General features: G+C 55.2%; 2 protein-coding genes across 4 annotated transcripts in view; one reads left to right on the forward strand and one right to left on the reverse strand.

Moving 5' to 3' along the window:
* Positions 1–4095: 4095 nt before the first annotated feature.
* On the reverse strand, positions 4096–17624 carry CRAT (carnitine O-acetyltransferase). 2 transcript variants are annotated; one of them, XM_072778257.1, is made up of 15 exons: positions 17483–17624; positions 15849–15987; positions 14886–15149; positions 12264–12382; positions 11043–11096; positions 10347–10512; positions 9796–9970; positions 8816–8994; positions 8178–8278; positions 7476–7595; positions 7232–7354; positions 6999–7134; positions 6570–6632; positions 5709–5846; positions 4096–4989 (listed from the first exon to the last, which is right to left on the reverse strand). In XM_072778257.1, exons 2-15 carry the CDS (start codon positions 15873–15875, stop codon positions 4774–4776), a joined length of 1881 nt encoding a protein of 626 aa, XP_072634358.1. In that variant the 5' UTR covers positions 15876–15987; positions 17483–17624; the 3' UTR covers positions 4096–4773. The 2 variants fall into 2 exon arrangements, with proteins under 2 accessions (XP_072634358.1, XP_072634359.1); XM_072778258.1 differs by lacking the exon at positions 15849–15987 and having other exon boundaries at positions 17483–17612.
* Positions 17625–18160: 536 nt separating this feature from the next.
* The window catches only part of PTPA (protein phosphatase 2 phosphatase activator), a 31024-nt gene continuing 25913 nt past the window's right edge, over positions 18161–23271 (forward strand). Inside the window, exon 1 of one of the 2 annotated variants that reach the window (XM_072778259.1) lies at positions 18161–18472. In XM_072778259.1, coding sequence (XP_072634360.1) covers positions 18442–18472 — 31 coding nt within the window. In that variant the 5' untranslated portion in view covers positions 18161–18441. The remainder of the gene's footprint in view (positions 18473–23271) is intronic. The other variant, XM_072778260.1, reaches the window with a different exon arrangement.

Below are 23271 nucleotides of genomic sequence, written 5' to 3' on the forward strand. Positions count from 1 at the left end.
ACATCTAGTACTTTCCAACCCGCACACCTGGGGTTTAAACAGCCTCTGTGACATTTCCTACCAGTGTCTGAGGGGACCTCATGGTCTGTAGTTCAGTTACAGGTCCCCCTGACCCTGGTATGGTCCTGGCTGGCTCTGGTTCTGCCCTCAGCCCTTGAGGATAGGCCAGTGTGCCCTTCCTAAGCCTCCGTCGCCTCCACTCCCTGTTGAATCAGACAGTGTCTTGCTTTGAAAGATAGAGCTGCAGACTGAGCTGGGTGTTTGGCGGCCTTGTGGGAATGAGATGGGCACAGGTCACTGCCAAGGACTGACTGGCCCAGGGTAGGGAGTTGACTTCCTTGGTTCACAAAGTGGAGATGCAGAATGGCCACGTCCTCAGGGTCAGGGTGAATCAGAACTCTCTGTCCTCCCATGAGCTTGAAACTCTCTGTCCTCCCATGAGCTTGAGCTTGGGTTTGGATCCCTGCCCTGGGTCCGCAGAACCTTGACATTCAGTTACGTTGACTTCACCCCAGGTATGTGGTAAGAGCAAACAAATGTCTGGAGGAAACTTCATCTGAGACTTCAGTTACTTGTGTACATATTCTTTGACGGTTTTATTTATTTGATAGAGAGCACACAAGCAGGGGAGAGGGAGAGGGAGAAGCAGACTCCCTGCCGAGCAGGGAGCCCAATGCAGGGCTCAGTCCCAGGACCCTGAGATCATGACCTGAGCCGAAGGCAGACGCTAAGCTGACTGAGTCACCCAGGGGCCCCTGTATAAGTAGTTTTTAAATTACTGTGCATAAAATACAGACCGAGATGGCCCGGTGCAGAAGGCACCATGACTGAGAACCATCAGAAAGAAAGCAGGCAGTGGAGCAGACCCATGCATACTGGGACGATATTGGAATGATCAGGCACAGAGTAAATTGTTTTACTGTTTTAAGGAAATAAAAGACAAACTTGAAAGCATTTGTAGGGGGCAGGAAACTCAAGTGAGATCTGGAAGATTTTAAAATAAATCAACAGTGAAAAATAGAATAGCTAAGAAACGAGAACCCAACAGGTAGGTATGAAGCCGACTAGATGCAGCTGAAGGGAACAAGCAAGCTGGACAGAATCCAGCAGGGATTTTCCAGGGAGGAGAGCGGAAAGGGGCTGTCTGGTGAGCCCTGGGGGTTCCCTGGGCCCCAAGTGGACTTGACGTCTTCACCCCTGTTGACAGCAACCCCCACCCATTCCCACCTTCAGGCAGCCTGACCTGTCCCATTCAGTCTGGTCCCCAATCCTAGCTGACTCTACTTCATACTTGATAAACATCTTTGAAATACCTATCTTTTCCCACCTGCCAGGTGGCTCTGAGTCCAGGGCACACCAGATCCTCCCAGGAGGCAGCAAAGCCTCCACATGTGGCTCCCTCATCCGCAGCCCAGCCTGGCCCCCTTCAGCCCATTCCTCAGCATCTTCCAAAGCACCTGTCTTGGGAGAGTCCCCCTGTTTGGGGCTCCAGGTGGTCTGGTTCTCCCCTCACCTGGCAGGCTCCAGGCCCTGCACTTTCCCAGTGAAGAGAGCTCAAAGCAAGCTCGTGCTAACCTGGATAAGCCTTTAGGGGATCTAGGTAAACAATTTTCACCCATTCATTGGGTCACAGTTTAAAATTTTTTTATTTTTTAGATTTTGTTTATTCATGAGACACACACACAGAGGCAGAGACATAGACAAAAGGAGAAGCAGGCTCCATACAGGGAGCCTGATGTGGGACTTGATGCCAGCACCCTGGGATCACGACCTGAGCCAAAGGCAGACACTCAACTACTAAGCCACCCAGGCGTCCCAACAGTTTCGAATTTAATAACATATTGCACAGGATCTATTTAGAGCCATTCTTTTTCACTCATACTTTGCAAAACCCCCCACAAAAACCAAGTTCTTCATCTGCATCTTTGACGTCAGGGTCTGCTCGCTCTCAGGGCCAGCCGTTCTCTGGGTCCATTGGCTAAGTGCATGATGCTATCCTTAGAAATTTTATTCTAAGACAGAAGTGTCCATTGGCATAACATTCAGACAGTTGGTTTATTTTTCTTTTGTATTTATTTTTAAAAGTTATTGAGATAGAAGGCACAAGTGGGACTCGACCCCAGGACCCTGCGACCGTGACCTAAGCCAACGTTAGATACTTAACTGACTGAGCCACCCAGGCACTCTGACAGTTGGATTGAAAAACTTGATCTTGTAGGAGTGTGAGTGTCCCCAACACTTACCTCCCAGGGTGTCCAGAAACCAAAGAACACTTGCTTGTCCCCATCCAACACCTGCAGATTGTGAGGTCACACATCATGCCCTCAGGAGTAATGACTAAATCTGTGTTTCTTTGCCTGCCCCCGCCCCAGCATTCCGTGTAACACTGATTGGGGTCCTCTGTGCTAAGTGTGTCTACTCCAAACAGTACTTTTTGGCCCTAGAATACAGAGTGAGCCCTGTAGCAGCAGACCTGTAACAACTCAAGCGCAGTGGGCCACCCTCACTCCCACAGGATTGGTTTTTTGGGGGAAGAATCTTGCCTCATGATCAGACCTTATGCAGTCTTAGAACCCGAGCCTCCGGGAGTCTTGGGCATCTGTCCAGGCAATGTCCTCAGCCTGGATCACTCTCCCTGCTCCCCTGCTGCCTCAGACTGGGTTGGGGTGTGCCCACCCAACTCCTGCAGTGGGCCCTGCTCCTGAGACTCCCAGAAGCCCTCCCCCCCGCCCCCCAAGGGAGCAGCACCACCTCCACTGTACAGATGAGGACACCCAGGCACAGGGAAGCCAAGGGCCAGCCCAAGCTCTCCAATGGCAGAGCAGAGCCTGTATGCTGTGGAATCCTCTTGCAGGTCTTTCTGTCACGGCCCCCGAGGGGAGGACGCTCCTGTACCCCTTCCCTTGGCATTAGCCCACCCCACAGGCTGTGCTGGGGTCCTGAGGAGTGGCCAGGCCTCGAAACACCCCCCCCGCCCCCCCACCCCCATTATCCAGGCTCTACCTCTTGCTCCCTGGGATTTGGGGCAAAGGGGCATGCCCTCTGCTAGCCCCATCAGAGAATGAGGGTGCAGAGTCCCCACCCTTGTGTGGCTGTGAGGAGGCGCAGTCAGGCCTCCCGGTGCCCAGTGCCCAGCACAGGTTAGTACCATCTGGTCAGTGCTTTGGTCGAGCTGGCACTTTCCGACTTCCCAGCTGGGGCCCTCTGTCCTCCTCCATCACAGCCCTGGCTCCTTTATTCTTCACCCGCTGCCCTGGGCTGTCTGAGTGGGTGTGGTGTTGGGGCTGGGTGCTTGGCTACAGGGGCTTCTCTGGAAATCTGTCTCTGCCCTTTAGTGGCCTGGTGACCTTAACCTCTCTAAGCTTATTTCTGCATCCGAAAAAAGGAGAAAACTATAGGATCTACCCTCACATGATGGTCACAAGTCAGCCTGGTCACTTCACTCACAAGCTCAGTGACCTCTCCCCCCTCCACCCCTTTGGCACCTGCTCTTGGGGGGTTCATGGGTGACTTCCTTAGGGCCAGTGTCACCTTTGAGGGAAAGGCTCTTCTCTCCGTAAGCAGCCTACTTGATTTTGGCAGAACGCCCTGCCCCTGAGAGGTGGGGGGGGGCTGGGGGGGCATGTATAGGGTTCTGATCAACTAGCCACGTGATCTGGTGTCTGGTAGCTCCTGACAGCACCCGGGGTGGGGCTGGGCTGAGCAAGGCTGCTTGGCCACCACTGCTGTTGGCTCGTTGTGGGGGCAGCAGGGTGAGGCCTTGAGTGCCAACTGCACACTGCCCAGCCCACCACTGCTGAGGTTACGAGGCCCCACAGCCCCCCGAGAGCCTCGTTCCCACCCACAGCCCATAGGACAGGGAGGCTCAGGTCTGTAAAGGCCACAGCCTTGGGTCTGGTGCCACTCCTGGCTAAGTGCCCTGAGGTTGACGTTGGCCTGTGGCTCCCTAGCCTAAGCCCAAGAACCCTCCCCTTGGCTGCTCTGGGAGCCTTTGTGGCCCCTGTCTGGACACTGGGTCCCAGATGCAGAACAAGTTGAGAGAAAGCAAACCCAGGTGTCGACCCCACATTGCCTGCCCCTCGGCTGAACCACCTCTTCACTGACAAATTTCTCCTTTATTAATCACCTTGCACGTTACTGTTATATAACCTTGAACATGGTTCAGGAATCAAGCTGAGTAGAAGCGAGCAAGTTGGGGCCTTTGGGCCACATCATCCACAAAAACGTAGCAGCCCCCAGGAAAGATGGTTCCGCCATGTGAGGTGGGCTGGATCAAGGTCTTGAGTTTCCCTTACCGGTACACCTCACACCCTGGCCTTGGGGGGCGGCCTGGAGCCCCTGGCTCTAGGTAGTCCTGTGTCTAGTTCCTCGGGAGCCTGGGTATCGGGGTACAGACACCAGCCCAGCAGCACAGGAGGCAGTGGACTGAGCTAGCCAGAAAAGGACTTCCCAGTCTGTTGCCCTGGCAAGGGAGGGGCTCCTCTGGTTCCTTTCCCTGTAGGAGGGCTCACAGGTGACGCGCTGGGTGCCTGGACCTGATGCCTTACTCAGCCTCTGAACTCAGCCCAGGACTCGGGCCCCAGCAGTGCTGAGGCTGACCGATGGAAGGCACTGGCTCAGGCCTGCAGGCCCTGCTGGGGGATGCCTCCCCATATCAGTCAGATCTGCAGGCTCCAGGTGGGGGAGGGAGTAAAGGAGTAGAAGTCTGGTGGGTGGCCCATCCCCTTGGGTGGCTTGGCTGTGACACTGGCAGGCCTGAGCATGGGAGGTGGCTCACAGCTTGGCCCGAGGGTGACTCTGCAGCAGAGCGCGCATGTCCAGGAGTGCCTTCTCCAGGTAGTGCGCCAGGCGGGCTGCATTGGTCTCGGCACAGCTGTTGTAGGCTGACACAGAGAAGTTGATGTGCGTCTCCATGGGGTTGTAGCACACGCCATAGCCGTCTGGGACCACGGGCCCAAAGAACATGACGCAATCTGTCTTGGCAGGGACCTGGAAATGGCACAGGACTGAGGCTCTTGTCCTACCCCACCGACTCCCCTCCAGCCCCGTGGTGGCACCAGCCTGGCTTTCTGTATCTCTGCCTGAGATGTCCCTTCCTCTTCTCCAGTGGATGGACAACTTTTTCTCATCCTTTGAGCTGTAGTTTTGCAGTCAACCGTCTATAGAGCCTTCCTAGTCATTCCTCAGGGAGCTTGAAGTGCTCCCTCCTTGAGAACCCCCTAACCCCCAGCACTTCCCAGGGGGCCATCACTGCCTCTGTCTCTGTGCTTCTAGCCTACACTGTGAGCCCCCAGGGACGGGGTGGTGGTCTGTCCCTGCTGTGTCCTAGTGCCCAGCACCAGCTGGCATGGCTCGGATGTTCCTTCGTGTTGGACCAGTGAATGAATGAAGCTGATTTTCCCATGCGGTGAGGGCGGGGGCGGGGGATGGGGTACTCCGACTCCTTCTCAGCCTTCCTAAGCTGCAGTGAAGCCCTCTGACCCTGGCTCTTCCACCAGAACTCAGTTGCTTCAGCAGTGGACATGGGTGTGCCTCTATGGGTTACGCCATCACCAAGGAGGTCTGACCATGTTCTGGACCTTGGCTCTATTCAGTGTAGCCTTTGTCCCGCTCCAGCAGGGTCTGTTCCATCCCACCCCAGGGCGCCTAGGGCAGTGGCAGGGCCTGGAGGGCAGGAAAACCCAGAGGGCTCTGGGGCAGTGGCCCACCTGGCTGGTGGAGAGGTTGAAGTGCATAGCAATGGCGTAAGAGGTGTCCATGAAGATGTCAGGCATGCTCACCAGGTCCTCAATGGCCTGCATCTTCAGACCAAGCAGGTGCCGGTCGAAGGCCTCCCCTCGGATGGCCTGTGAGAGGAGGAGCTGTCAGGTGCAGGCCCTGCAGTCCTAGGGGGTGCCCCTGACCTTCCTCAAAAGCCTATGGCAGCAACGCCTCTTCCATGCAGCGGTCCCTTAGACTCACGAGACCAGAGGGTCCAGGCAGGAGAGCCCTCACTTTATAGATGGGGAGACTGACCTCAGGGACCTTCCCAGGGTGGGGAGTCCCTCTTCCCATTTAAGAACACAGGCCTAGAGCTGGGTGGCCTGGCTCTACCCTGGCCATGGGGCCTTCGCAGATCACTTGTATCTTGGAGCCTCAGTGCCTTCATCTATAAAATGGGGCTGGTTACTGGATTTCCTTTCACAGGGTGGCAGTGAGATCGAAATGGACAACTGCGTGTAACGTGGGCAGAGCCTGGCATACACAGGTGCTCAGAGCCAGACGGGAACCCAGGCCTTAGCCCAAGCTATCAGAGGGCAGGAGTGCTGCTGTTGGCCAGACCCCACATACCCTCAGCATCCTGGAGTCTGGGGCTGTTGAGGAGAGCATGACATATGATCCAGAGGTTCACCCAGGACCCACAACGTCACTGGGCTAAGCCTCAGTTTCTCCAACTTTAAAAGGGGGCTATTCAGCCTCACTCAGATGCCCCAAGGTTTGGGAAGGACTAGTATAGCCACCCTCACTAAGGGTGGGCAGCCTTTTGCTGCAGGGATGGACAGCCGGGAGATGACGGGTCAGTCAGTCACCTGGTCAGCGTAGGCTCGGTGGGCTTGCACCGCCTTCCGCAGCAGCTCCACCTTCTGGTGCTCCTAGGAGGTGAGGGAGTTGAAGTCTGTTCTGGCATCCACCCCAGCAGCCCACTTCCCAGCCAGCCCTAGGATCTGCACTCCCCAAGAGCAGGAACTGCAGCTGCCGACTCTCATCCATCCTCCCCTGAGGCCTGATGCACAGAGCAGATGCTCACTGCTGATGAGTGAATGAATGAACAGTTCCTTTTTGTCTTTGGCTACCAGGAAGGTCAGGACCAAACTCATGACTCCACCTTCTGTTAGATTTCCAGCACCCACCAGAGGGTAGGAAGATAGTAGGGGCTCAATTGATGTGTGATGACAGAAAGTATAGGAAGGGGAGGTGGCTCACGGCCGGCTTGCCCACCCTTACCCCGGCCCTCTCACCGAGACACTGGGGTCATCCATGGCTTTGACGAAGGTCAGCGAGTCCATGGAGGCGGAGCGGATGGTGTCGGTGCGGCCCAAGTGAAACATGCGCAAAGAGGCACTCTCATATGTGGCGCATGCCTGTTTGTAGATCCTGGGTGGGACAGGGGGCTGAGTACACCCTGGCGGGCTGCCCCACCTCCACCCCCAGGTCCCATCCCTCCTCCATGGGCACGTGGGGTAGGGTGAACCTGTAGTAGGCCAGCTGTAGGGCCATCTGGACGAAGGCATCTGGGCTCAGCTTCTCTGACTTGGGGAAGTCTTTCCCAAAGTGGTGGAACACCATCACCATGATGTCCAGGTCCTGGATCATGCTGGGAGGCAGGAGAGAAGTGGGTGAGGAGCAGGAGCCTGGCAGCCCCTGCCAACCCAGGGAAGGCCCAGGAGTGTTCCGATCCTTTAACTTGACTTCACCCACCCATGCCCGCTACTTACATGCTGAGATTCTGCTTCGCCTTTTCAATGTCACTCTTAATCTCGGGTGTGATGTTGAACCGCAGCTTCTTGGGCATGGGCAGGGGTACCATGGGGGACCGCACAAGCTCAGGCTTCTTCCTGCGTGGGACACAGGGGCTCTGGGAGCCTGGGTCCATTGGGACTAGGTTGGGGGCATGGGTCCCTGAGGCTGGAGGGAGCCAGCCTAGGGAGACTCTGGGTTTGCTCTTTAGAAAATTGCCTTCAGGGGCAGCCCGGGTGGCCCAGAGGTTTAGTGCCGCCTTCGGCCCAGGGTGTGATCCTGGAGACCTGGGATCGAGTCCCATGTCGGGCTCCCTGTGTGGAGCCTGCTTCTCCCTCTGCCTGTGCCTGTGTCTCTGCTACTCTCTCTGTGTCTCTCATGAGTAAGTCAATTAAAAAAAAAAGAAAAAAAAAAAAAAAAGAAAATTGCCTTTACTCCAGCTTTCAAGTGGCCACATGGAGGAGGCCTGGAGAGTGAAGGGACTTGTCCAAAGTCACAGAGCTGGGAAGTGGCAGAGCCAGAACTCAAACCCGGGTCTCAAGACTCCAAGCCCATGCCTTCCTCTGGCTTCCTTTGAAGAGACAGATTCCCAGGCACAGGGGAGGATGGCATTCCCCTACGTGTGTCACCCATCACCAGGAGCTAGGGAACTGGGTAGAGGGTGGGACAACCACACTCACGTGAACTCAATGACGTGGTCCACGAGGGCAATGATGGGGGGCCCCTCCGCTGCTGCGTGCTCATACACAAGCCCACAGGAGCCGTCTTCTGCTACAATGAACTAGGGGTGGGGAGTGGGTATCCATCAGGCCCAGGTCCCTGGGGCCACTCTGTGCTGGTTGGGTTTCATGGGAAGTGCCTCTCTAAAGCCATCTCAGGGGTTATGCACGCTTAATATTGTTATTAATAACAGCCAACGCTCACCAGGGGCCCCAGGCCCATTCCAGGCCATAGCAAGCATGTACCTTACGCATGTACCTCCCTGAGTCCCTGCAATACCCTCCCGGGGAATCAATTTACAGGTGCAGAGAGGGAAGGTCAGAGCCAAGACTGTGCCGCTCTGCCTGGCCCCACAGTCCAGTTTCTCTCTGATGTGCTAAAGGAGTGACAGCGGTTTCTGGGACAGGCCCAGTAATGACAGGCTGACTGCTGGGTAATTACAGCCACATCCACCTGCTGGCTTCCCATCTGCTTTACTAGCTGGGAGGCCAGGGACACCCCGGCGCCGGGCAGGAAGTCCTGAGGCTGCAATGGGCCAGGTTTGGGTGTGCGTCCTGGGGTGGGGGTGGGGGTAGTCCTGGCCCTACCGAGTCCTCACCTGCAGCGTCTTGTCAAACCAGCGGTTGCCACTGTTGAGCCTGCCCCCACCCCCATGCAGCATCTGGCCAGCCACGTGGCTGCGGTACACGTCGTCTGAGACCCGAGGCATGGGTGCGTCCAGGCACAAGGTGAAGATGCTCTTCTGGATGGAACGTACTGACTCCCTATTCAGCTTGTCTGGGGAAGAAGGTGGGAGAGGTGCAAGATGGGGGTGCATGTCAGGCCTGGGGAGGCCTCAGAGGCTTCCAGAATGTTTATGTGCAGCCCTTGGCACCCCATGAAGCAGGGCCCAATACCAGACCCACATTAGAAAAGAGGAAAGAGAGGGGCGCCTGGCTGGCTCGTTGGAAGAGCCTGTGACTCCTAATCTCAGATTTTTGAGTTTGAGCCCCACGGTGTAGGTAGAGATGACCAAAAAAATAAAATAAACTTAAAAAAAAAGGGGGGGGGGAGGGCACCTGGGTGGCTCGGTCAGTTAAGCGTTCAATTCTTTGATTTTTGGCTCAGGCCACGATCTCAGGGTCATGAGATCTGACATCAAGCCCTGTGGCTCAGTGGGGAGTCTACTTGTCCCTCCCCTCCCCCCGCCCTTCACCCCACTCTTGTGCATAAATAAAATCTTTTAAAAAAAGGGGGGAAAAAAAAGAAATGAGGACACAGAAGCCCCAGGTCACATGGAGAGCCAGTGTGGCTCAGGGGACTAACACAGGGGTCTGGGTCTGGGGACAATGCCCCTGACCCAAACAGGATTTGCCAGGAACATGGAGACCGAGGTGGGGTCTGCAGCCAGAGGACTTGGACTCTTACTGTAACTTGCTACTTAAGAGAGGAAAACTAAATCCAACCAAGCCTCAGTTTCCCCCTCTGTGAAATGGGCCAACATCACACATTCTGAGTTGAGAGGATTCGGTGAGAAATGTGGCCACCAGGGCCTGGCGTGGGCCTCTCTCCCTTCATTCACCCCCACCCCCGTCGCACCTTTGATGAGGGTGTTGTATGCCTTCGCCCAGGAGTTGCGGTGGTTGGAGGTGAGGATGCCCACGGGCTCTTTGTTGGTCTGCAGCGATGAGTTCCAGATCTTCTCCAGCTGCATGAAGATCTGATCGGATGTCAGCGGTGTCCCATCGCTGTGGTACACGTCCAGCTCAAAAAACTATCCGGGCACAGGCAAGTGAAGAGAAGGGAGGCGGGTAGGGGTCTCAGACTGGCAGCAGTTACCTCCCACCCTCCACCTCCTCCTGGCCTCAGCAGCCCAGAAGTCACAGCCAGTGCCAGCCTGGGTCCTGCCCAGGGGGATGAAGCCAGGCCACAGGTGTGAGATGGGAAGAGGTCCTCGAATTGCTCTCCCCGGGCTGGGCAGGCCCTTGGCCCTCCTGGCTGTCCTCAGGCTGGGGCCGAACAAGGCACCTGGTAGAGATGCCCAGGGCATGCTTGTTCCTGGGGACACATGGGTGTGTGTGTTGGAGAAGCTGACTTTTGGCCCTGCCCACCCCCACCCCCTCCCCGCAGAAGGGCAGGAGCCCACCCACTTGGTAGTTGTGCACCACAGTGATGTGCATGGGCGGCTTCTTGGTCTTGCTGAAGCTGATGACCGTGTCCTGCTTGGGGCCCGGCACACGGCAGGAGGACAGGATCTGATAGTACTGGTTCATGCACAGCGGCTTACCCCCCAGGTACTCCACAGGCAGGGTCTCGCTGCGGGGGCAGAGGGACAGTGAGGGGGCCACCAAGCAAGTAGGCGGGGAAGAGGATAAAACCGACAGAGAGCTGCTGCTGGGCACAGCTGAGGAGGGTCCCTAATCCCCCTCAGCATGAGCTGGGGGTGTGTCAGGGCCTGGCCTGGGGTCAGGAGGCCAGTATTCCACTCTGGGGCGGGGGTGCTGCTTGTGTCACCCTGGAAACTCCCTTCCCCCGTGTGCTTCAGTTTGCCAGAAGAGATGAAGCAGTGAGTCAACCTCTGGGGTCCTCTTTGGCTTGGACACCAATTCCAGGGGTCTTTTAGGACACGGTCACCAGGTGGCCACACAGTCTCAGAAGCCAGAGCAGAGGACCTAGGTGTCCCAATCCCCACTCTGTCTCCCCAACCCCAGCAGAAGCTGGGCCAAGGAAGTGAAAGCAGCTGAACTCTGGGCCAGCCCAGCATGTGGCTGAGGCGACTGCACTTGCAGGCCCAGGCTGTAGTGGCTATGGCAATTAGGAGGGCAGGGCGGGGGCAGGCTGCTCACTTGTCAACCATGGCCTTGAAATCCAACACACCCTCGATGAATTTGGCAGCGAACCTGGGGGGACCAATTAGAAATTAGAAGCTGCGCGGACACCCCACGCGGACACCCCACGCGGACACCCCACAGGAGGCCCCTGGTCAGGTAAGGGAAGGGCCTCGCTGAAGGAGGATACAGATTGCATCACTCCTGACTCACTGCCTGCAGAAAGCCTGAAGGAATTCAAGTGCAGGACCTGTGTTTGGATCCCGGCTTGCCCTTCTAAGCCAGCTTTCTCTTATCTCTAGAGGGAGGGCTCTTAGAGGGCCCAGGGAGATGCTTTTGGCCAAGCCCTGGCAGGACGTAGGTGTAATGAATGAATGGCAGTACAATTACAGCTGGGTTACTGGTAGGTACTGGCTGATTCTACCCACAAAGGGCCTGAAGCCTGGAGCCTGGAAGGAGGTCACCCTTCTTTGAAGCATCAGTTATAAAGGGACCTGGGACCTTGGGGGACAGGGAGTATGAATGGGAGGGCAGTAGCTCAGAGTGTCCCCTCTGATAGGTGCCTTCCTGTTTTGGGGCCTCTGTCTCTCTCAATCTGACCTTCCTCCTGGGATTGTCTGGGCCATACCAATCATGCCTGACACCTGGGCTGCCCCTGGGTCCTAACATTGGGATGATGGGCTAGAGTCTGAGCCAGAATTCTTGGGGCGCCCTGGTCCCTTTAAGAGAAACAGGTGGTAGGCCTGAGTGGCTGGTCCTTGGGCAGGAGATCCTGTCACTGGTATTTTTAACTCTGGTAGCACTGGTACAGAAGCCAGGGCAAGTGTCATGGCCGAATGACATGGTAAAGAGGACTGTGTACAAAGGTCACCCCTGTGGCCAGCTGGAGCGAGAGGGGTGGGGGTGAAGGGTGAGAACTGAGGTGAGGGATAGCCTCAGGTTTATAGGAAGAGAGGTGACATGGGCCACGGTGTGGTTAACAGTTACGAAGCTTTAGAGCCAGGGAGACCCTGCTTTCTGGCCCAGATCAGCCAATCCTGAAAGGTGCTTTTGGGGAAGTCCTTTCATTGTTCTGAGTCTCAGTTTCCCCATCTGTAAAATAGGGATGATACTCCCTACTTCATAAGGCTGTATGTGGGGATGAAACATGAGGAACAGGACTGGGGGCCCTATAGTCTCCTGGGGGATTGGATGTTAGGGTCCTGGATGTGCCTGGAGCCCTGTCCCAGCTGCACTCACCGGAGCTGTCCCTGCAGGTCCACAAAGTCCTGTTTGGGCAGTGCCACAGCAGGGCTGGAGTAGATGACCAGGGGCTGGCGGTACTGGAGGTAGGCTGTTTTGAGCCACCATTCGGACAGCTGGGGAAAAGGACCAGAGCCTGTGAGCAGTGAGTGGGGACCTGGCTGGGCCCCTCCATGGAGTATAGATTCTCAGAATGAATGCTCAGATCCAGAACCGTCCACCCCACTTAAACCCACCAGCAGCACCCCCATTTCCCCTTTGCCTGAGGCAATCAGCATTAGCAAGAGGAATCAGACAAGACCACCAAGCCAAAGATTCCAGAGAGAAAGACTGGCAGGAAACCTGCAGGTGGGGATAGGGTGGGTTGAGGGAAAGAGGCAGAGATGGGAATCATTTCACTTTTTCTTATACACTTTTGGTCAATGCTTTTATGCTTTTAGAAAGAAAAAAAAAAAAACCACCCCGGATAGACGGAAAAATGGAAAAAGATATAAAAAGAAAGTCTGGTGAATGTGTTTTTGACTGTTCCAGGTAGACATTCTCCAGGGAGCCAGGAGTGCAGCCCTCAGGACCCGGGTCCTTCCTGTTGGTGTCAGACTGGGGAGCAGACACCCAGTGGGATCACAAGGTCAGGGCCACGTGGAGAAAGCTCGCTGACAGGGTAAATCACTCCCCTAGTGACAAGATCTAGGTACCACATCCTGTGTCCCCATTTGGTGGTCTGTCCTCTACATAAGCGGGGCTCTTTCCATTGGGTGAGCAGTCTCTCTGGGGACCAGCCATGGACAGGTTTTTGAAGGCTCCTGTGTCTGGGCTGTGCAGATTCCCAAGAGACTGTCATCCCTGAGCCTTACATGGTGACTGGGACATGCCCCTCACTCTGCCCCTTTACACACACGCCTGCAACACCTCCCTGGCAGGTCTCTCAATCCCAGGGGCACACACCCTCACTGTGTTTCCTATCCCCTCTCAGACAGCAGTGGGACATGCCTATTCATCATACAGGTTCTACTTGGGGAACTGCTGGCCTGTGGCACCAGGGCACCAGCCATGGGCCCTTTGCAAGGGCTGAGGGAAGATGACGCGCCCAGGTTGTACAGCAGGCTAGTGAGCAACTGCTGTCTGCTGACTTGTGGCCTGAGGACAGGGCTCCTGGTCAGCCAGACCATCCTGTGTAGCTCAGGACCTCCCAGAGCTGTGTGGCTCTGGGCTTTCAGTCTACCTCTCTGAGCTTCAGCTGCCTCCTCTGTGAATCAGGGAGGGGCAGAAAGGAATTCCCTCCTGTCTGGGAACAGCTGGGTGCCCTTCAGCCAGCACCCCACCCCCCAACTCCACTGGAGATCTCAGGGCCTCCAGCCAGAGCTGGGAAATAAGCGGAGTTCCTGCAGATGTGGGCATTCCCCCATTAGGAATCTGCTGGGCACTAGGGCCCTGTGAGTGGAGAATGGGATATCCTTGCCCCTTAGCTGGAAAGTTTCTGTTGGAAGGAGTTCTGAGCTAAAAATACTGGTAAGCTGCTGGACCACAGACTCTAAATGCCTGCTGAAGCTCAGTACGTGCTGCCTATCAGTTGATGACTTCCACCTCCCGTGTGTGGCCCCCACCCTACCACCTGTCCCACTCAAAGCATCTCCCACCTTACAGGGCCAGAACCTGACTCTGGTTCTCTCTGCCAAAGCAGCTCCCTTCTGGGCCATCTCCAGCTTGGCAAGTCTCCCTCTTCCTTCGCCCCACACAGTTGCTTTAGGTCAGGACTACTTCCCACACAGCCACTGGTAAGAGCCACTGGTGCTCCCTCCAGAACATAAAACGAAAGGAATGACTCCCTACCCCTTACTGCGGCATCTCCTGGTATCTCCTTTGGGGTACCGGCGCCGGCCTAATCACATGCCTCCCACCCCCACTCCCACTTCCATCCCAGCAGTCAGGGTGGTCCTTTTCAATTATGCTGAGGTGTAAGATGCATACAGAAAATTGCATGGAGCATCAGTATGGACCCGTTTTCATGAGCTGAACACACCTGTGTGACAGAGAACCAGGGCAATCTGATCTGTCACCGAACAACACAAATGCCCTGCCTGGAGCCATCCTGTGCTCCCCTCCCTCAGCTCCCACTGAGCTCAAGTCCAGAAGCCTTCCTCTGATGCTACCCCGCCCCCAAGCTCTAGGCCATGGTGCTACATTCCAGGCTCTGCTGATGAACACGGTAGGCTGTTGCCACGTTTGCCTGTGTTGTTCCTCTCTCTCAGATCCAACACTACCTCCTCTCTGCCCACTCAGAACAAAGACACTGCCATTCTCCCTTTTTCTTCCGGCCAACTTCACTGCCAGCAACACCTGCCTGCAGTTTAATCAGCTCGCTTCCCACCCTGCGTGAATGTCAGCCCTGAAGGACCACAGTGTGTCCTTCTTGCTCACCCAGGCACCTGACCTAGTGCTGGGCACACAGTAAGCACTCCAGAAACTCCATGGCACAAATAAGTGTGCCAGAGCAGCTGGTATTGGAAAATTCAGCGTGAGGCCAGCAACAGGCCACAGCAAGGGGTCCTCTCACCACCTGAGCTTCTGTGAGGGACTCGGGGCCCCCCAACCTATGTGGAAACAGGGAGCTCCACTCACCCAGTTCTCCGTCTTCCTGGCCCTGCGCTCCAGCCCCTTCTGCAGCCGCTCCCCGACACCCCCCGAGGTCTGAAACTCTTCCACCAGCTGCTTGGTTTGGGCCCACTCCTCCTCGCTCACAATGGGCTGCAGCGCCTTGAGGTAGCGGTCCAAGGACTGCTGAAGCGCAGGCACGGGCAGTCGAGGCAGCGAATCCTGGTGTGCCTTGAAGCGGCTGGAGACCTTCATCAAGGAGGAGGGCTTGAGGAAGCCCAGGGGCTTCACCTGCAGGCAGCAGAACATCTTGCTCATTGTCTCACTGGCTCTGGAAGGCCCTGGCAATCCTAAAGCTCCAGTCCTGGGCACTTATGTGCCAATCCTTGGGGTCAGAGACAGCCCCTTGGGTGGTGCCTGCCTGGCTTCCCAGCCCTCAAACTTTAGGTGTCTCCACCTCTCTGGGGCCTGGAGATGCAGGTAGGGAGAGGGTAGGGGGGTGTGGCCACCCATCCTGGTAAGGCTCTGGGGAACCAAGTCAGGATGAATGGCACCTGTTGGGGGTGGCAGAGCTGAGAGTGACCTCTCACCTGTCTGGAAGCAACAAGGCCCCGCCTTCTTCACCCTGGCACAATGAGCCAGCCAGGAGGTAGTGAGGTGACTGCTCCCGCCCAGGGGCCCATACCTCCATTACTCCCACCCCTGCCAAGCTGAGAAATAAGAGGCAAAAAGAGAAAGTCAGAAAGAGCCAGATGATGACAGCATCTTTGGGTGAGGGCCAGGCCTTGGTTTTTATCTGTCTGTGGGATGGGGACAGAGGTGGCATAGGGGCAGCGCTGTGGCAAGCAAGAGCTGAATGGCTTGGTAGGTGGGTGAGAGGTGGCAAAGAGAGAAAGTCTGGGAGACTCCGGAGGTGGACAGAAAGAGAGCTAGGAGATCCAAGGCTGCTGGCAGCAGTGGGTAGGTGAGTGGCAGAGGATTGTTCCATACCTTCTCTTTCTGCTGCCCGTCCTCCATGGCAGGACTGAAGTTCTGAGCCCTGTCTGTCTGCCTTGGGCTGGACCTCTAAGCCTAACTGTGCTACCCAGTGGGTGAGCAGAACCTAGCAAGAGACAGCCACTTGCCCGGGCTGGAAAGAGAAGACAAGAGCCAAGATTCAGGGTGGGGGAGGCAGCAGTGGCAGTGGCAATGGCTACGGTGGCTATGGTGGCATCTAAGGTTGTGGCTGTGGCAGGCACCCTCCCTAACTGTCAGAAGTGGAGGATTGGGGAGCAGGTGAAGAGGCTGGTAGTAGGCATTGGAGTGGGAGGAAACGTAGAATATGTTCTCCTTTCTTCTCTGGGTGGGCCTGGTGCCAGGGCCAGGAGGGATTTAAAAAATCCACCTGTTGGAATCTGCGTAGGTCTGTTGAATGATGGAAAACTTGGCTGGAGGCAGAAGCTGCCTGGCCGCTGAGGTTACACCATAATCCTGAAATCAGTTCTGTAAACTGGGGTTGGTGCAAGAGAGCAGACACTGGGAAAGGGCCATAAGTGGCCATAAGTGGCAGCTAAGAGCTCATCTTGTTTTCCTCCAGGAGGACTCTTGGAGCCCTTCTGGGCTTCCCATCCACCAAAGCCCGGTTCTCTTGAGCTATAGCTCATTCAGTGGGGAGCCAAGAGTGGACTTCGGGGACTAAAAAATAAACTGGAGGAGGCTGGTTTCAGGATTCTTCTCCATTTGAGTTACCAGGTCCGGGGGATTCCGGCCAAGTCTCTCCTTGCCTTAGTTTTCCCAGCAGTAAACTGATCAGGCCACCCAGCGGTTCCTGGAGGATGACCTAGAAGCTGTCTGTGAGACTGGGGCACCACCCTTTCCGGGTCAGGAGCAAGGGTGATGTGGAGTCCTGGGCTCTGGGAGAGCTGGAAGAGCCTCTGGGCCAAGTAGTGTCTGTTTGGACACCCTTCTTGGCACAGACAGAAGGAAATGCAGGCAGAGATACGCTTGGAGTAGAGAGGAAAGGAACTCAAATCAGAGTGGCAGCACTGCTTGGTGTCCTGTGGGGAGGACTGTGGGGTAGGCTTGGACAAGCTGGGGGAGGGACTGGTGGGTAAGAAGGGTGTGGGGCTGCCACCTGCTGCCTCCTGCCCGTTCGGAGGACCTTCAGAGCAGCCCAGCTTGAGGCCTCCACATGAATTTCTCTGGCCACACGAGATTCCTCAAGGGCCATTTGATAAGCTCAAGGAGACTGACCAACTGGATGAGGCTGGAGAAGTGGCTCTAGCCTGGGCATAGATGGCTCAGACTGAGCGTGCGACAGGTGTGCGAGAGAGACTGCTGGTCTCCCGGATCCTTGGCTCTGGGTGTCAGGGAAGGCAGCGTCCCCACTATCCTTTCCGGGTGATTGGAATTTAGGGCCACACGACGTAGGTTCGGTGCCACCGCTGACCTTGAGCGTCAGTCTCCTCCTCTGCCAAGCAGGGTGGGTCCACCTGCCGGGCCCACCTCAGCAACCGCTGGCGGGGCAGGGCAGTGGCCCCTCGGCCTTGTCGCCCCGACGGCCCGCGGCCCCCTTCCGGAGCCCGCCCCGCGCAGCCAGCCCGTCCCGTCCAGGGCCCGCCCGCCCGGTTCCCCGCCGCACTCACCACCGTCCTGGCCGCGAAAGCCAACATCGCTGCGGCCCGCCCGCTCACGCACAGCCCGCTCGGTCCTCCGCACGGCCAAAGTCCGCGCCGCCGCCGCCGCCGCCGGTGGGTCCCCGCTAGAGCCTTCGGGCCAAGGTCGCCGAGTCAGCGCCGCGGGCCGGTCCAGGCGGCCCGGCGCCCACCCACCGGGCCGGGCGGGCGGCGGGCTGGGGGCCCCGGAGGAGGACTCTTGGGGCGGGGCCGCCAGCCGGTTGCAGGCTCCGGCCGCTAGCTGCGAGCGCGGGGCGGGACCAGGGTGCGGGAAGGGACGGGGCGGGGCCGAGGGCTCCGTCTGTGGTCGCCAGATCCCCTCCGGGCTGTGGAATCCAGGAGGAGGGGCCGAGCCCAGGCCGCTGTCCGGCTCGCCGTCTCCCACCTCCAAACGCTGTCTAGGCCGTTGGAGGCAGTAGTGTGCACCCCTCTCAGCCCCGTTGGTGTCCTTGAGCGCTACTCTCAGAGCGGCAGGAAAACACAGCCATGTCAACAAGGGAATGTCCTCTAATGTGCCCCGGGATAGGGCCAGAGATGACAGGTGGGGAGCGCCCCGCACAAGCATGGCTGCCGCCTCCCACCCGCCGGCGGGCCGTTGGCTGCTAGGGAGGCGAGCCGGCCGTTGGTGCGCATGCTCCCAGCTGCCCCGCACCAATATGGCCGCCGCCTCGGGTGAGCGCCGCAGCCGCGAGCCGGCAGTTGCTGGGCATGCTCCCTGAGTGCCCCGCACCAGCATGGCGGCCGTCTTCACGGGGGTGACTGTAATTCTCGGTTTTCGGTTATAGCCGAAAAAGAAAAAAAGAAGAAGCCGGTGCTTCTTTTTCTTCAGAAAGCTCTGAGCGCCTGGTGGAGCCGGGGAAAGGGAGGGTGTCCGGGGGTGAAAGGTGAGACCCCCTCAGGCATCCGGACCGGCTCCCGGCGGGAGGAAGATGGCTGAGGGTGAGCGGCAGTCGCCGCCAGGTAGGACGGGCCGGGCCGGGGTGGGGTAGGGGCGCGGGGGCGGGGGCGGGGAAGGGGTGTGGTACCGGGGGGCGGCGGGGGGGCGGCGGGGTCGGGAGGTGGAGGTGCCCGAGCGGCAGGAGCTGCTGGACCCCGGGGAGGACGTGTTGGGGGGATCGGGGGGCCGGGCTAGATCCCGGGGCTGCGAAGGGGTGGTGGGTGGGGCGCAACATCCGGACTCGGGGAGCCCCGGCTGCCCAAGGGCCGGGTGCGCAGTGCTGTGGCCCAAGGGCGAGGCCTCTTCCACATCTGGGCTGCGCGTGCTGCGTTGAGCTCTGGAGCTGGTGGGGAATCTGCCGGGGATGGGGGCGAAGGTGACTCTGGGGGCTGCCCTTGCCCTGGAGGTGAGGGGTGGTGCTCTGTGGGCCGGGCCCGCCCCCGCCCCCGCCCCCACCCCCACCCCCTTTGCAGTCGCCTCTGCACCCTGCCCACCTACGCTCTTTCCCTCTTGGAGGCGGGGCAGTGCAGTTCTCTTTCCGTGGCTGAAAATTTATTGAGAGAAACGGCCTTTGCTTGTGTAAACCACTAATTTAAAAAAGCTGGTTGTGCAAGAGGAGTCTCTCCCTGGCATCACCGTCTGTAACTTTTCTTTGCACCGTGGCCTCACTTTGGTTCATCTCCAATAACTGGGATGGAAGTACCAGAGAAAGGATCTGCCTATATAGATAGAGCCCTGTTTCCTGGAGAAGGGGAAGGCTGTTTGCTGACATCACTGAGCCCACACCGAGCTAGGAAGGACTGACCCTAGATAATTTAAAGTCCTGATGGGGCGAGTAAGTTGACCAAACACAGCTAATGTTTTGAAAGCATTGGATATTCCTTCTAACTGTCTTGCTTTTTGGGATCTCTGGAAAGGCCTCAGGAAGGAGAAATTAGGGATCCCTGGGTGGCGCAGCGGTTTGGCGCCTGCCTTTGGCCCAGGGCGCGATCCTGGAGACCCAGGATCAAATCCCACGTCAGGCTCCCGGTGCATGGAGCCTGCTTCTCCCTCTGCCTGTGTCTCTGCCTCTCTCTCTCTCTCTCTGTGACTATCATAAAAAAAAAAAAAAAAAAGGAAGGAGAAATTATGAAGACCAAAAAAGGCATCCACCCCCCCCCCCCCTTTCCCAAATAGATTAACAAAGAACTGGGTATGGACTCTTAGGCCCTTTGAAACCAGGCATTTACTTCATTTAATACAAAACTTATGTGCCTATGCCCTTGGAAGTTCTGGTAATGCCTGTGAGAGATATAAGCCCACCAGAATTCTCAGTGAGATGATTATTTCTCCAAAGTTGGGTGGTTGAGGAGACAGCCCATGCACTAAAAGAGATGAAAGCTCGAGGGAGATATCTATGGCTGGAAAGAGCCAGGTCCCTAGAGGTGGTCCTTTTTTGCAGTTTGAAACAGGACATTTTGGAACAAGTAGAAAGAACCACTTCACTCAGTGTGGTGGTGATAACCTTGGATTTTAGAGTTGTACAGACCTGGCTCTGCCTGGCAGATCACATTCTCTGTGAGCCCTTTCTTATCTCTGAAAATGGGTACGTTATACTTTCCCCACAGAGTTGTAGTATGTGTTCCATAGATTACGAGGGCAAAACATAGGGCATGGGGGGTAGTCAGGAAATGTTGATTGCTCTCGTCCTTTTAAAAGGTGGTACAGGTTGAACCTGTAGGCTGGTTCTCAAACGATAGATGATATTACATTATACATTTGGGGAGTTTTAGGAAACATCTCTAAAACTCTAGATATTTCCATCTTACACTGTGAGCTTGTAGGGTATCCACCTGTCCCATGGCACCTTGTCAGAGATAGAATCTGAGGCTGGAGGGGGTCAGTTATCACAGTCTCAGGTTTGAAGGCTTGGTTCTTTGATTTGAGGATTGCATATTCTGGTAACAACATGTGTATGTTCATTAGTGGTTGTTGCAGTGCTTCCTACAAGGTAGCCATTCCCTTGACACTAGGCCTGGCTTGGAGGGCTTCCCGCCTGTGAAATAACTTCAGAAGGGCCGTCTCTTGACAGGGAACTTACTTACAGAAGGGCTCTCTGTTCCTAAAGATCATTTGCAAATTGATTATTTGGAACATGGAACACATTTTCCCATAAAAACAATGAGGTTAGGGGTATGTGGGTGGCTTAGTCGGTTAAGCGTCTGCCTTCAGCTCAGGTCATGATCTCAGGGTCCTGGAATCGAGACTGAGTCAGGACTCCGCACTCAGCAGGGAGCCTGCTTCTCCCTCTCCTCCCTGCTCCTGCTCTCTCTCAAATAAATAAATAATCTTAAAAAACAAACCCCAACGAGGTAGGTTACCAGCCTGACCTATATAAAACTTTTTATTTAATAGCATTTTAAGAAAAGATTTTATTTATTTATTTGAGAGACAGAGACAGAGCGTGAGCAAGGGGGAGGAGGCAGAGGGAAAGAAAGAAGTGGACATCCTGCTGAGCAGGGAACTCTGTAGGCTGGATCCCCACAGATCATGACTTGAACCAAAGGCAGATGCTTAACCAACTAAGCCACCCAGGTGGTCCTAATTAATAGTGTCTTAAAGTAATTTACTAATAGTAAGGGCCTTAATTTTGGGTTCTGGGAACAGAGCTTGTAGAACAGGTGGGAGGAGGAAGAGAGTTTCTGATTTGGTTTTTGGGCTCTGGTTTGAATTCTGAATTAGGCAGAGGTTTGCCTTGCTCTCCTCCCAGATTCTCTGTTCTCCTCCATAGGTCTCCAGGTATCATAGCACTTTCTGCTTCCTCAGGGCCTCTTCAGGAATGCTTCAATCTCCCAATTGTCACAAGTTCCAGAACCATCTTAGGCACCTGTCCCCTTTCTCCATGCAGCCAAGTCAGTTAGGTTTTAGGAGGATAGCAGGGGGACAGATTTATTATATGTCATGAGTGACTCTCTTTGGAGAGTTTGTGTGTGTGTGTGTTTTAAGAGATTTGATTTATCTATTCATAAGAGACACACACACACACAGAGGCAGAGACACACAGACAGAGGGAGAAGCAGGCTCCCTGCAAGGTGCCTGATGTGGAACTCGATCCCGGATCTTGGGATCACATCTGGAGTCTAAGGCAGACGCTAAACTGCTGAGCCACCCAGGCATCCTGAGAGTTTTTTTTTTTTTTTTTTTTAAGATTTATTTATGAGAGAGAGAGAGAGAGAGAGGTAGAGACACAGGAGGAGGGAGAAGCAGGCTCCATGCCAGGAACCTGAAGTGGGACTCGATCCCGGGACTCCAGGATTGTGCCCTGGGCCAAAGGCAGGCGCTAAATCTCTGAGCCACCCAGGGATCCCCGAGTTTGTGTTTTTAAAGCAAGGTGTTAACTACTACAACAGAACTTCATTTTTTAAAAAATATTTATTTATTTATGATAGAGAGAGAGAGAGAGAGGCAGAGACACAGGCAGAGGGAGAAGCAGGCTCCATGTCGGGAGCCCGATGTGGGACTCGATCCCGGACTCCAGGATGGCGCCCTGGGCCAAAGGCAGGCACCAAACCGCCGAGCCACCCAGGGATCCCCTACAACAGAACTTCATTTTTTTTTTAAAGATTTATTTATTTATTCGTTCAGAGAGAGCGAGAGAGAGAGAGGCAGAGACACAGGTAGAGGGAGAAGCAGGCTCCATGCAGGAAGCCCGATGTGGGACTCGATCCCGGGTCTTCAGGATCACACCCCGGGCTGCAGGCAGCGCTAAACTGCTGTGCCACCAGGGCTGCCCCAACAGAACTTCAATAGTAGATTCAGGCACAGCCCCTATCCAAGACCCTTGGGGTCAGGTGTATTTTAGAATTCAGAGTTTCTCAGATTTCAGAAAGCAGCACCCCACAATCAAACAAAAATACTTCTGCAAAAAACAAAAACAAAACAAAATAAACCCACTTCTGCAACAAAACCTAAATTCCTAATGAGGGATCTGCAAAGCCTGTAAATGTCCTCATGTTGGTTTAGGTTTAACTTTTGTATCAAATGAATTTGTGCCAAACTTATTTTAAGAACTTTGACTTTTTAGAAGTTTCTGGATTTTGGAATTACAGAGAAGAGACTGAGGGCTTGTATTTCCAGTGTCAGAGTAAAGGGAATCCTGCAGTGTGGACCAGATATTTTTGGCTAGAGAGGCCACTCATACTAAGCAGTCCGCTTTGGTGTGAAGTTTGCCTGTAGGTCAGCACATGAGACTACCCTGTGTTTTCCTTTCCTCAACTTCTGAATACAGAAAATAGTTTTTTTTTTTTTTTTCTGATTACGAAACTACTGAATGCTAATTTTTTTTTTTTTTTTTTTTTTTAAGAGAGAGAGCTCAAAGTGGGAGGAGGGGAGAGGGAGAGAGAATCTTAGGCAGGCTCCACATTTTCAGTGCAGAGCCCAACGTGGGGCTCCATCTCATGATCCTGAGATTATGAGATCATGACCTGAGCTGAAATCAAGAGTTAGGTGCTTAACTGACTGAGCCACCCAGCACCCCATACTGTATGCTAGTTTTTAATAGCAATTTGTAGCTTAGAAATGGAAGTCCCTTATAAATCTTACCTCCTCAAGATAACTATTAACTAACTTTGGGGTTAATCCTTCAGATTTTTCCAATGTACGTGCTGTTAGATACATGTTATTTATACAGTATGCATAGCTATTTTTGCAAAAATGAGATTATATTGTATATAACGTAGCTTAATTTTCTCTCTTCGTTTACTAATATCTGGGCTGTTTTCTTATGTCAATAGTTTAGGTTTTATTCTTTTAAAAAGCTGAAGATTTCCATTATATGGGCCAT

This window comes from Canis lupus, chromosome 16, assembly GCF_048164855.1.
Source record: "Canis lupus baileyi chromosome 16, mCanLup2.hap1, whole genome shotgun sequence".
Lineage (NCBI taxonomy): Eukaryota > Metazoa > Chordata > Mammalia > Carnivora > Canidae > Canis > Canis lupus.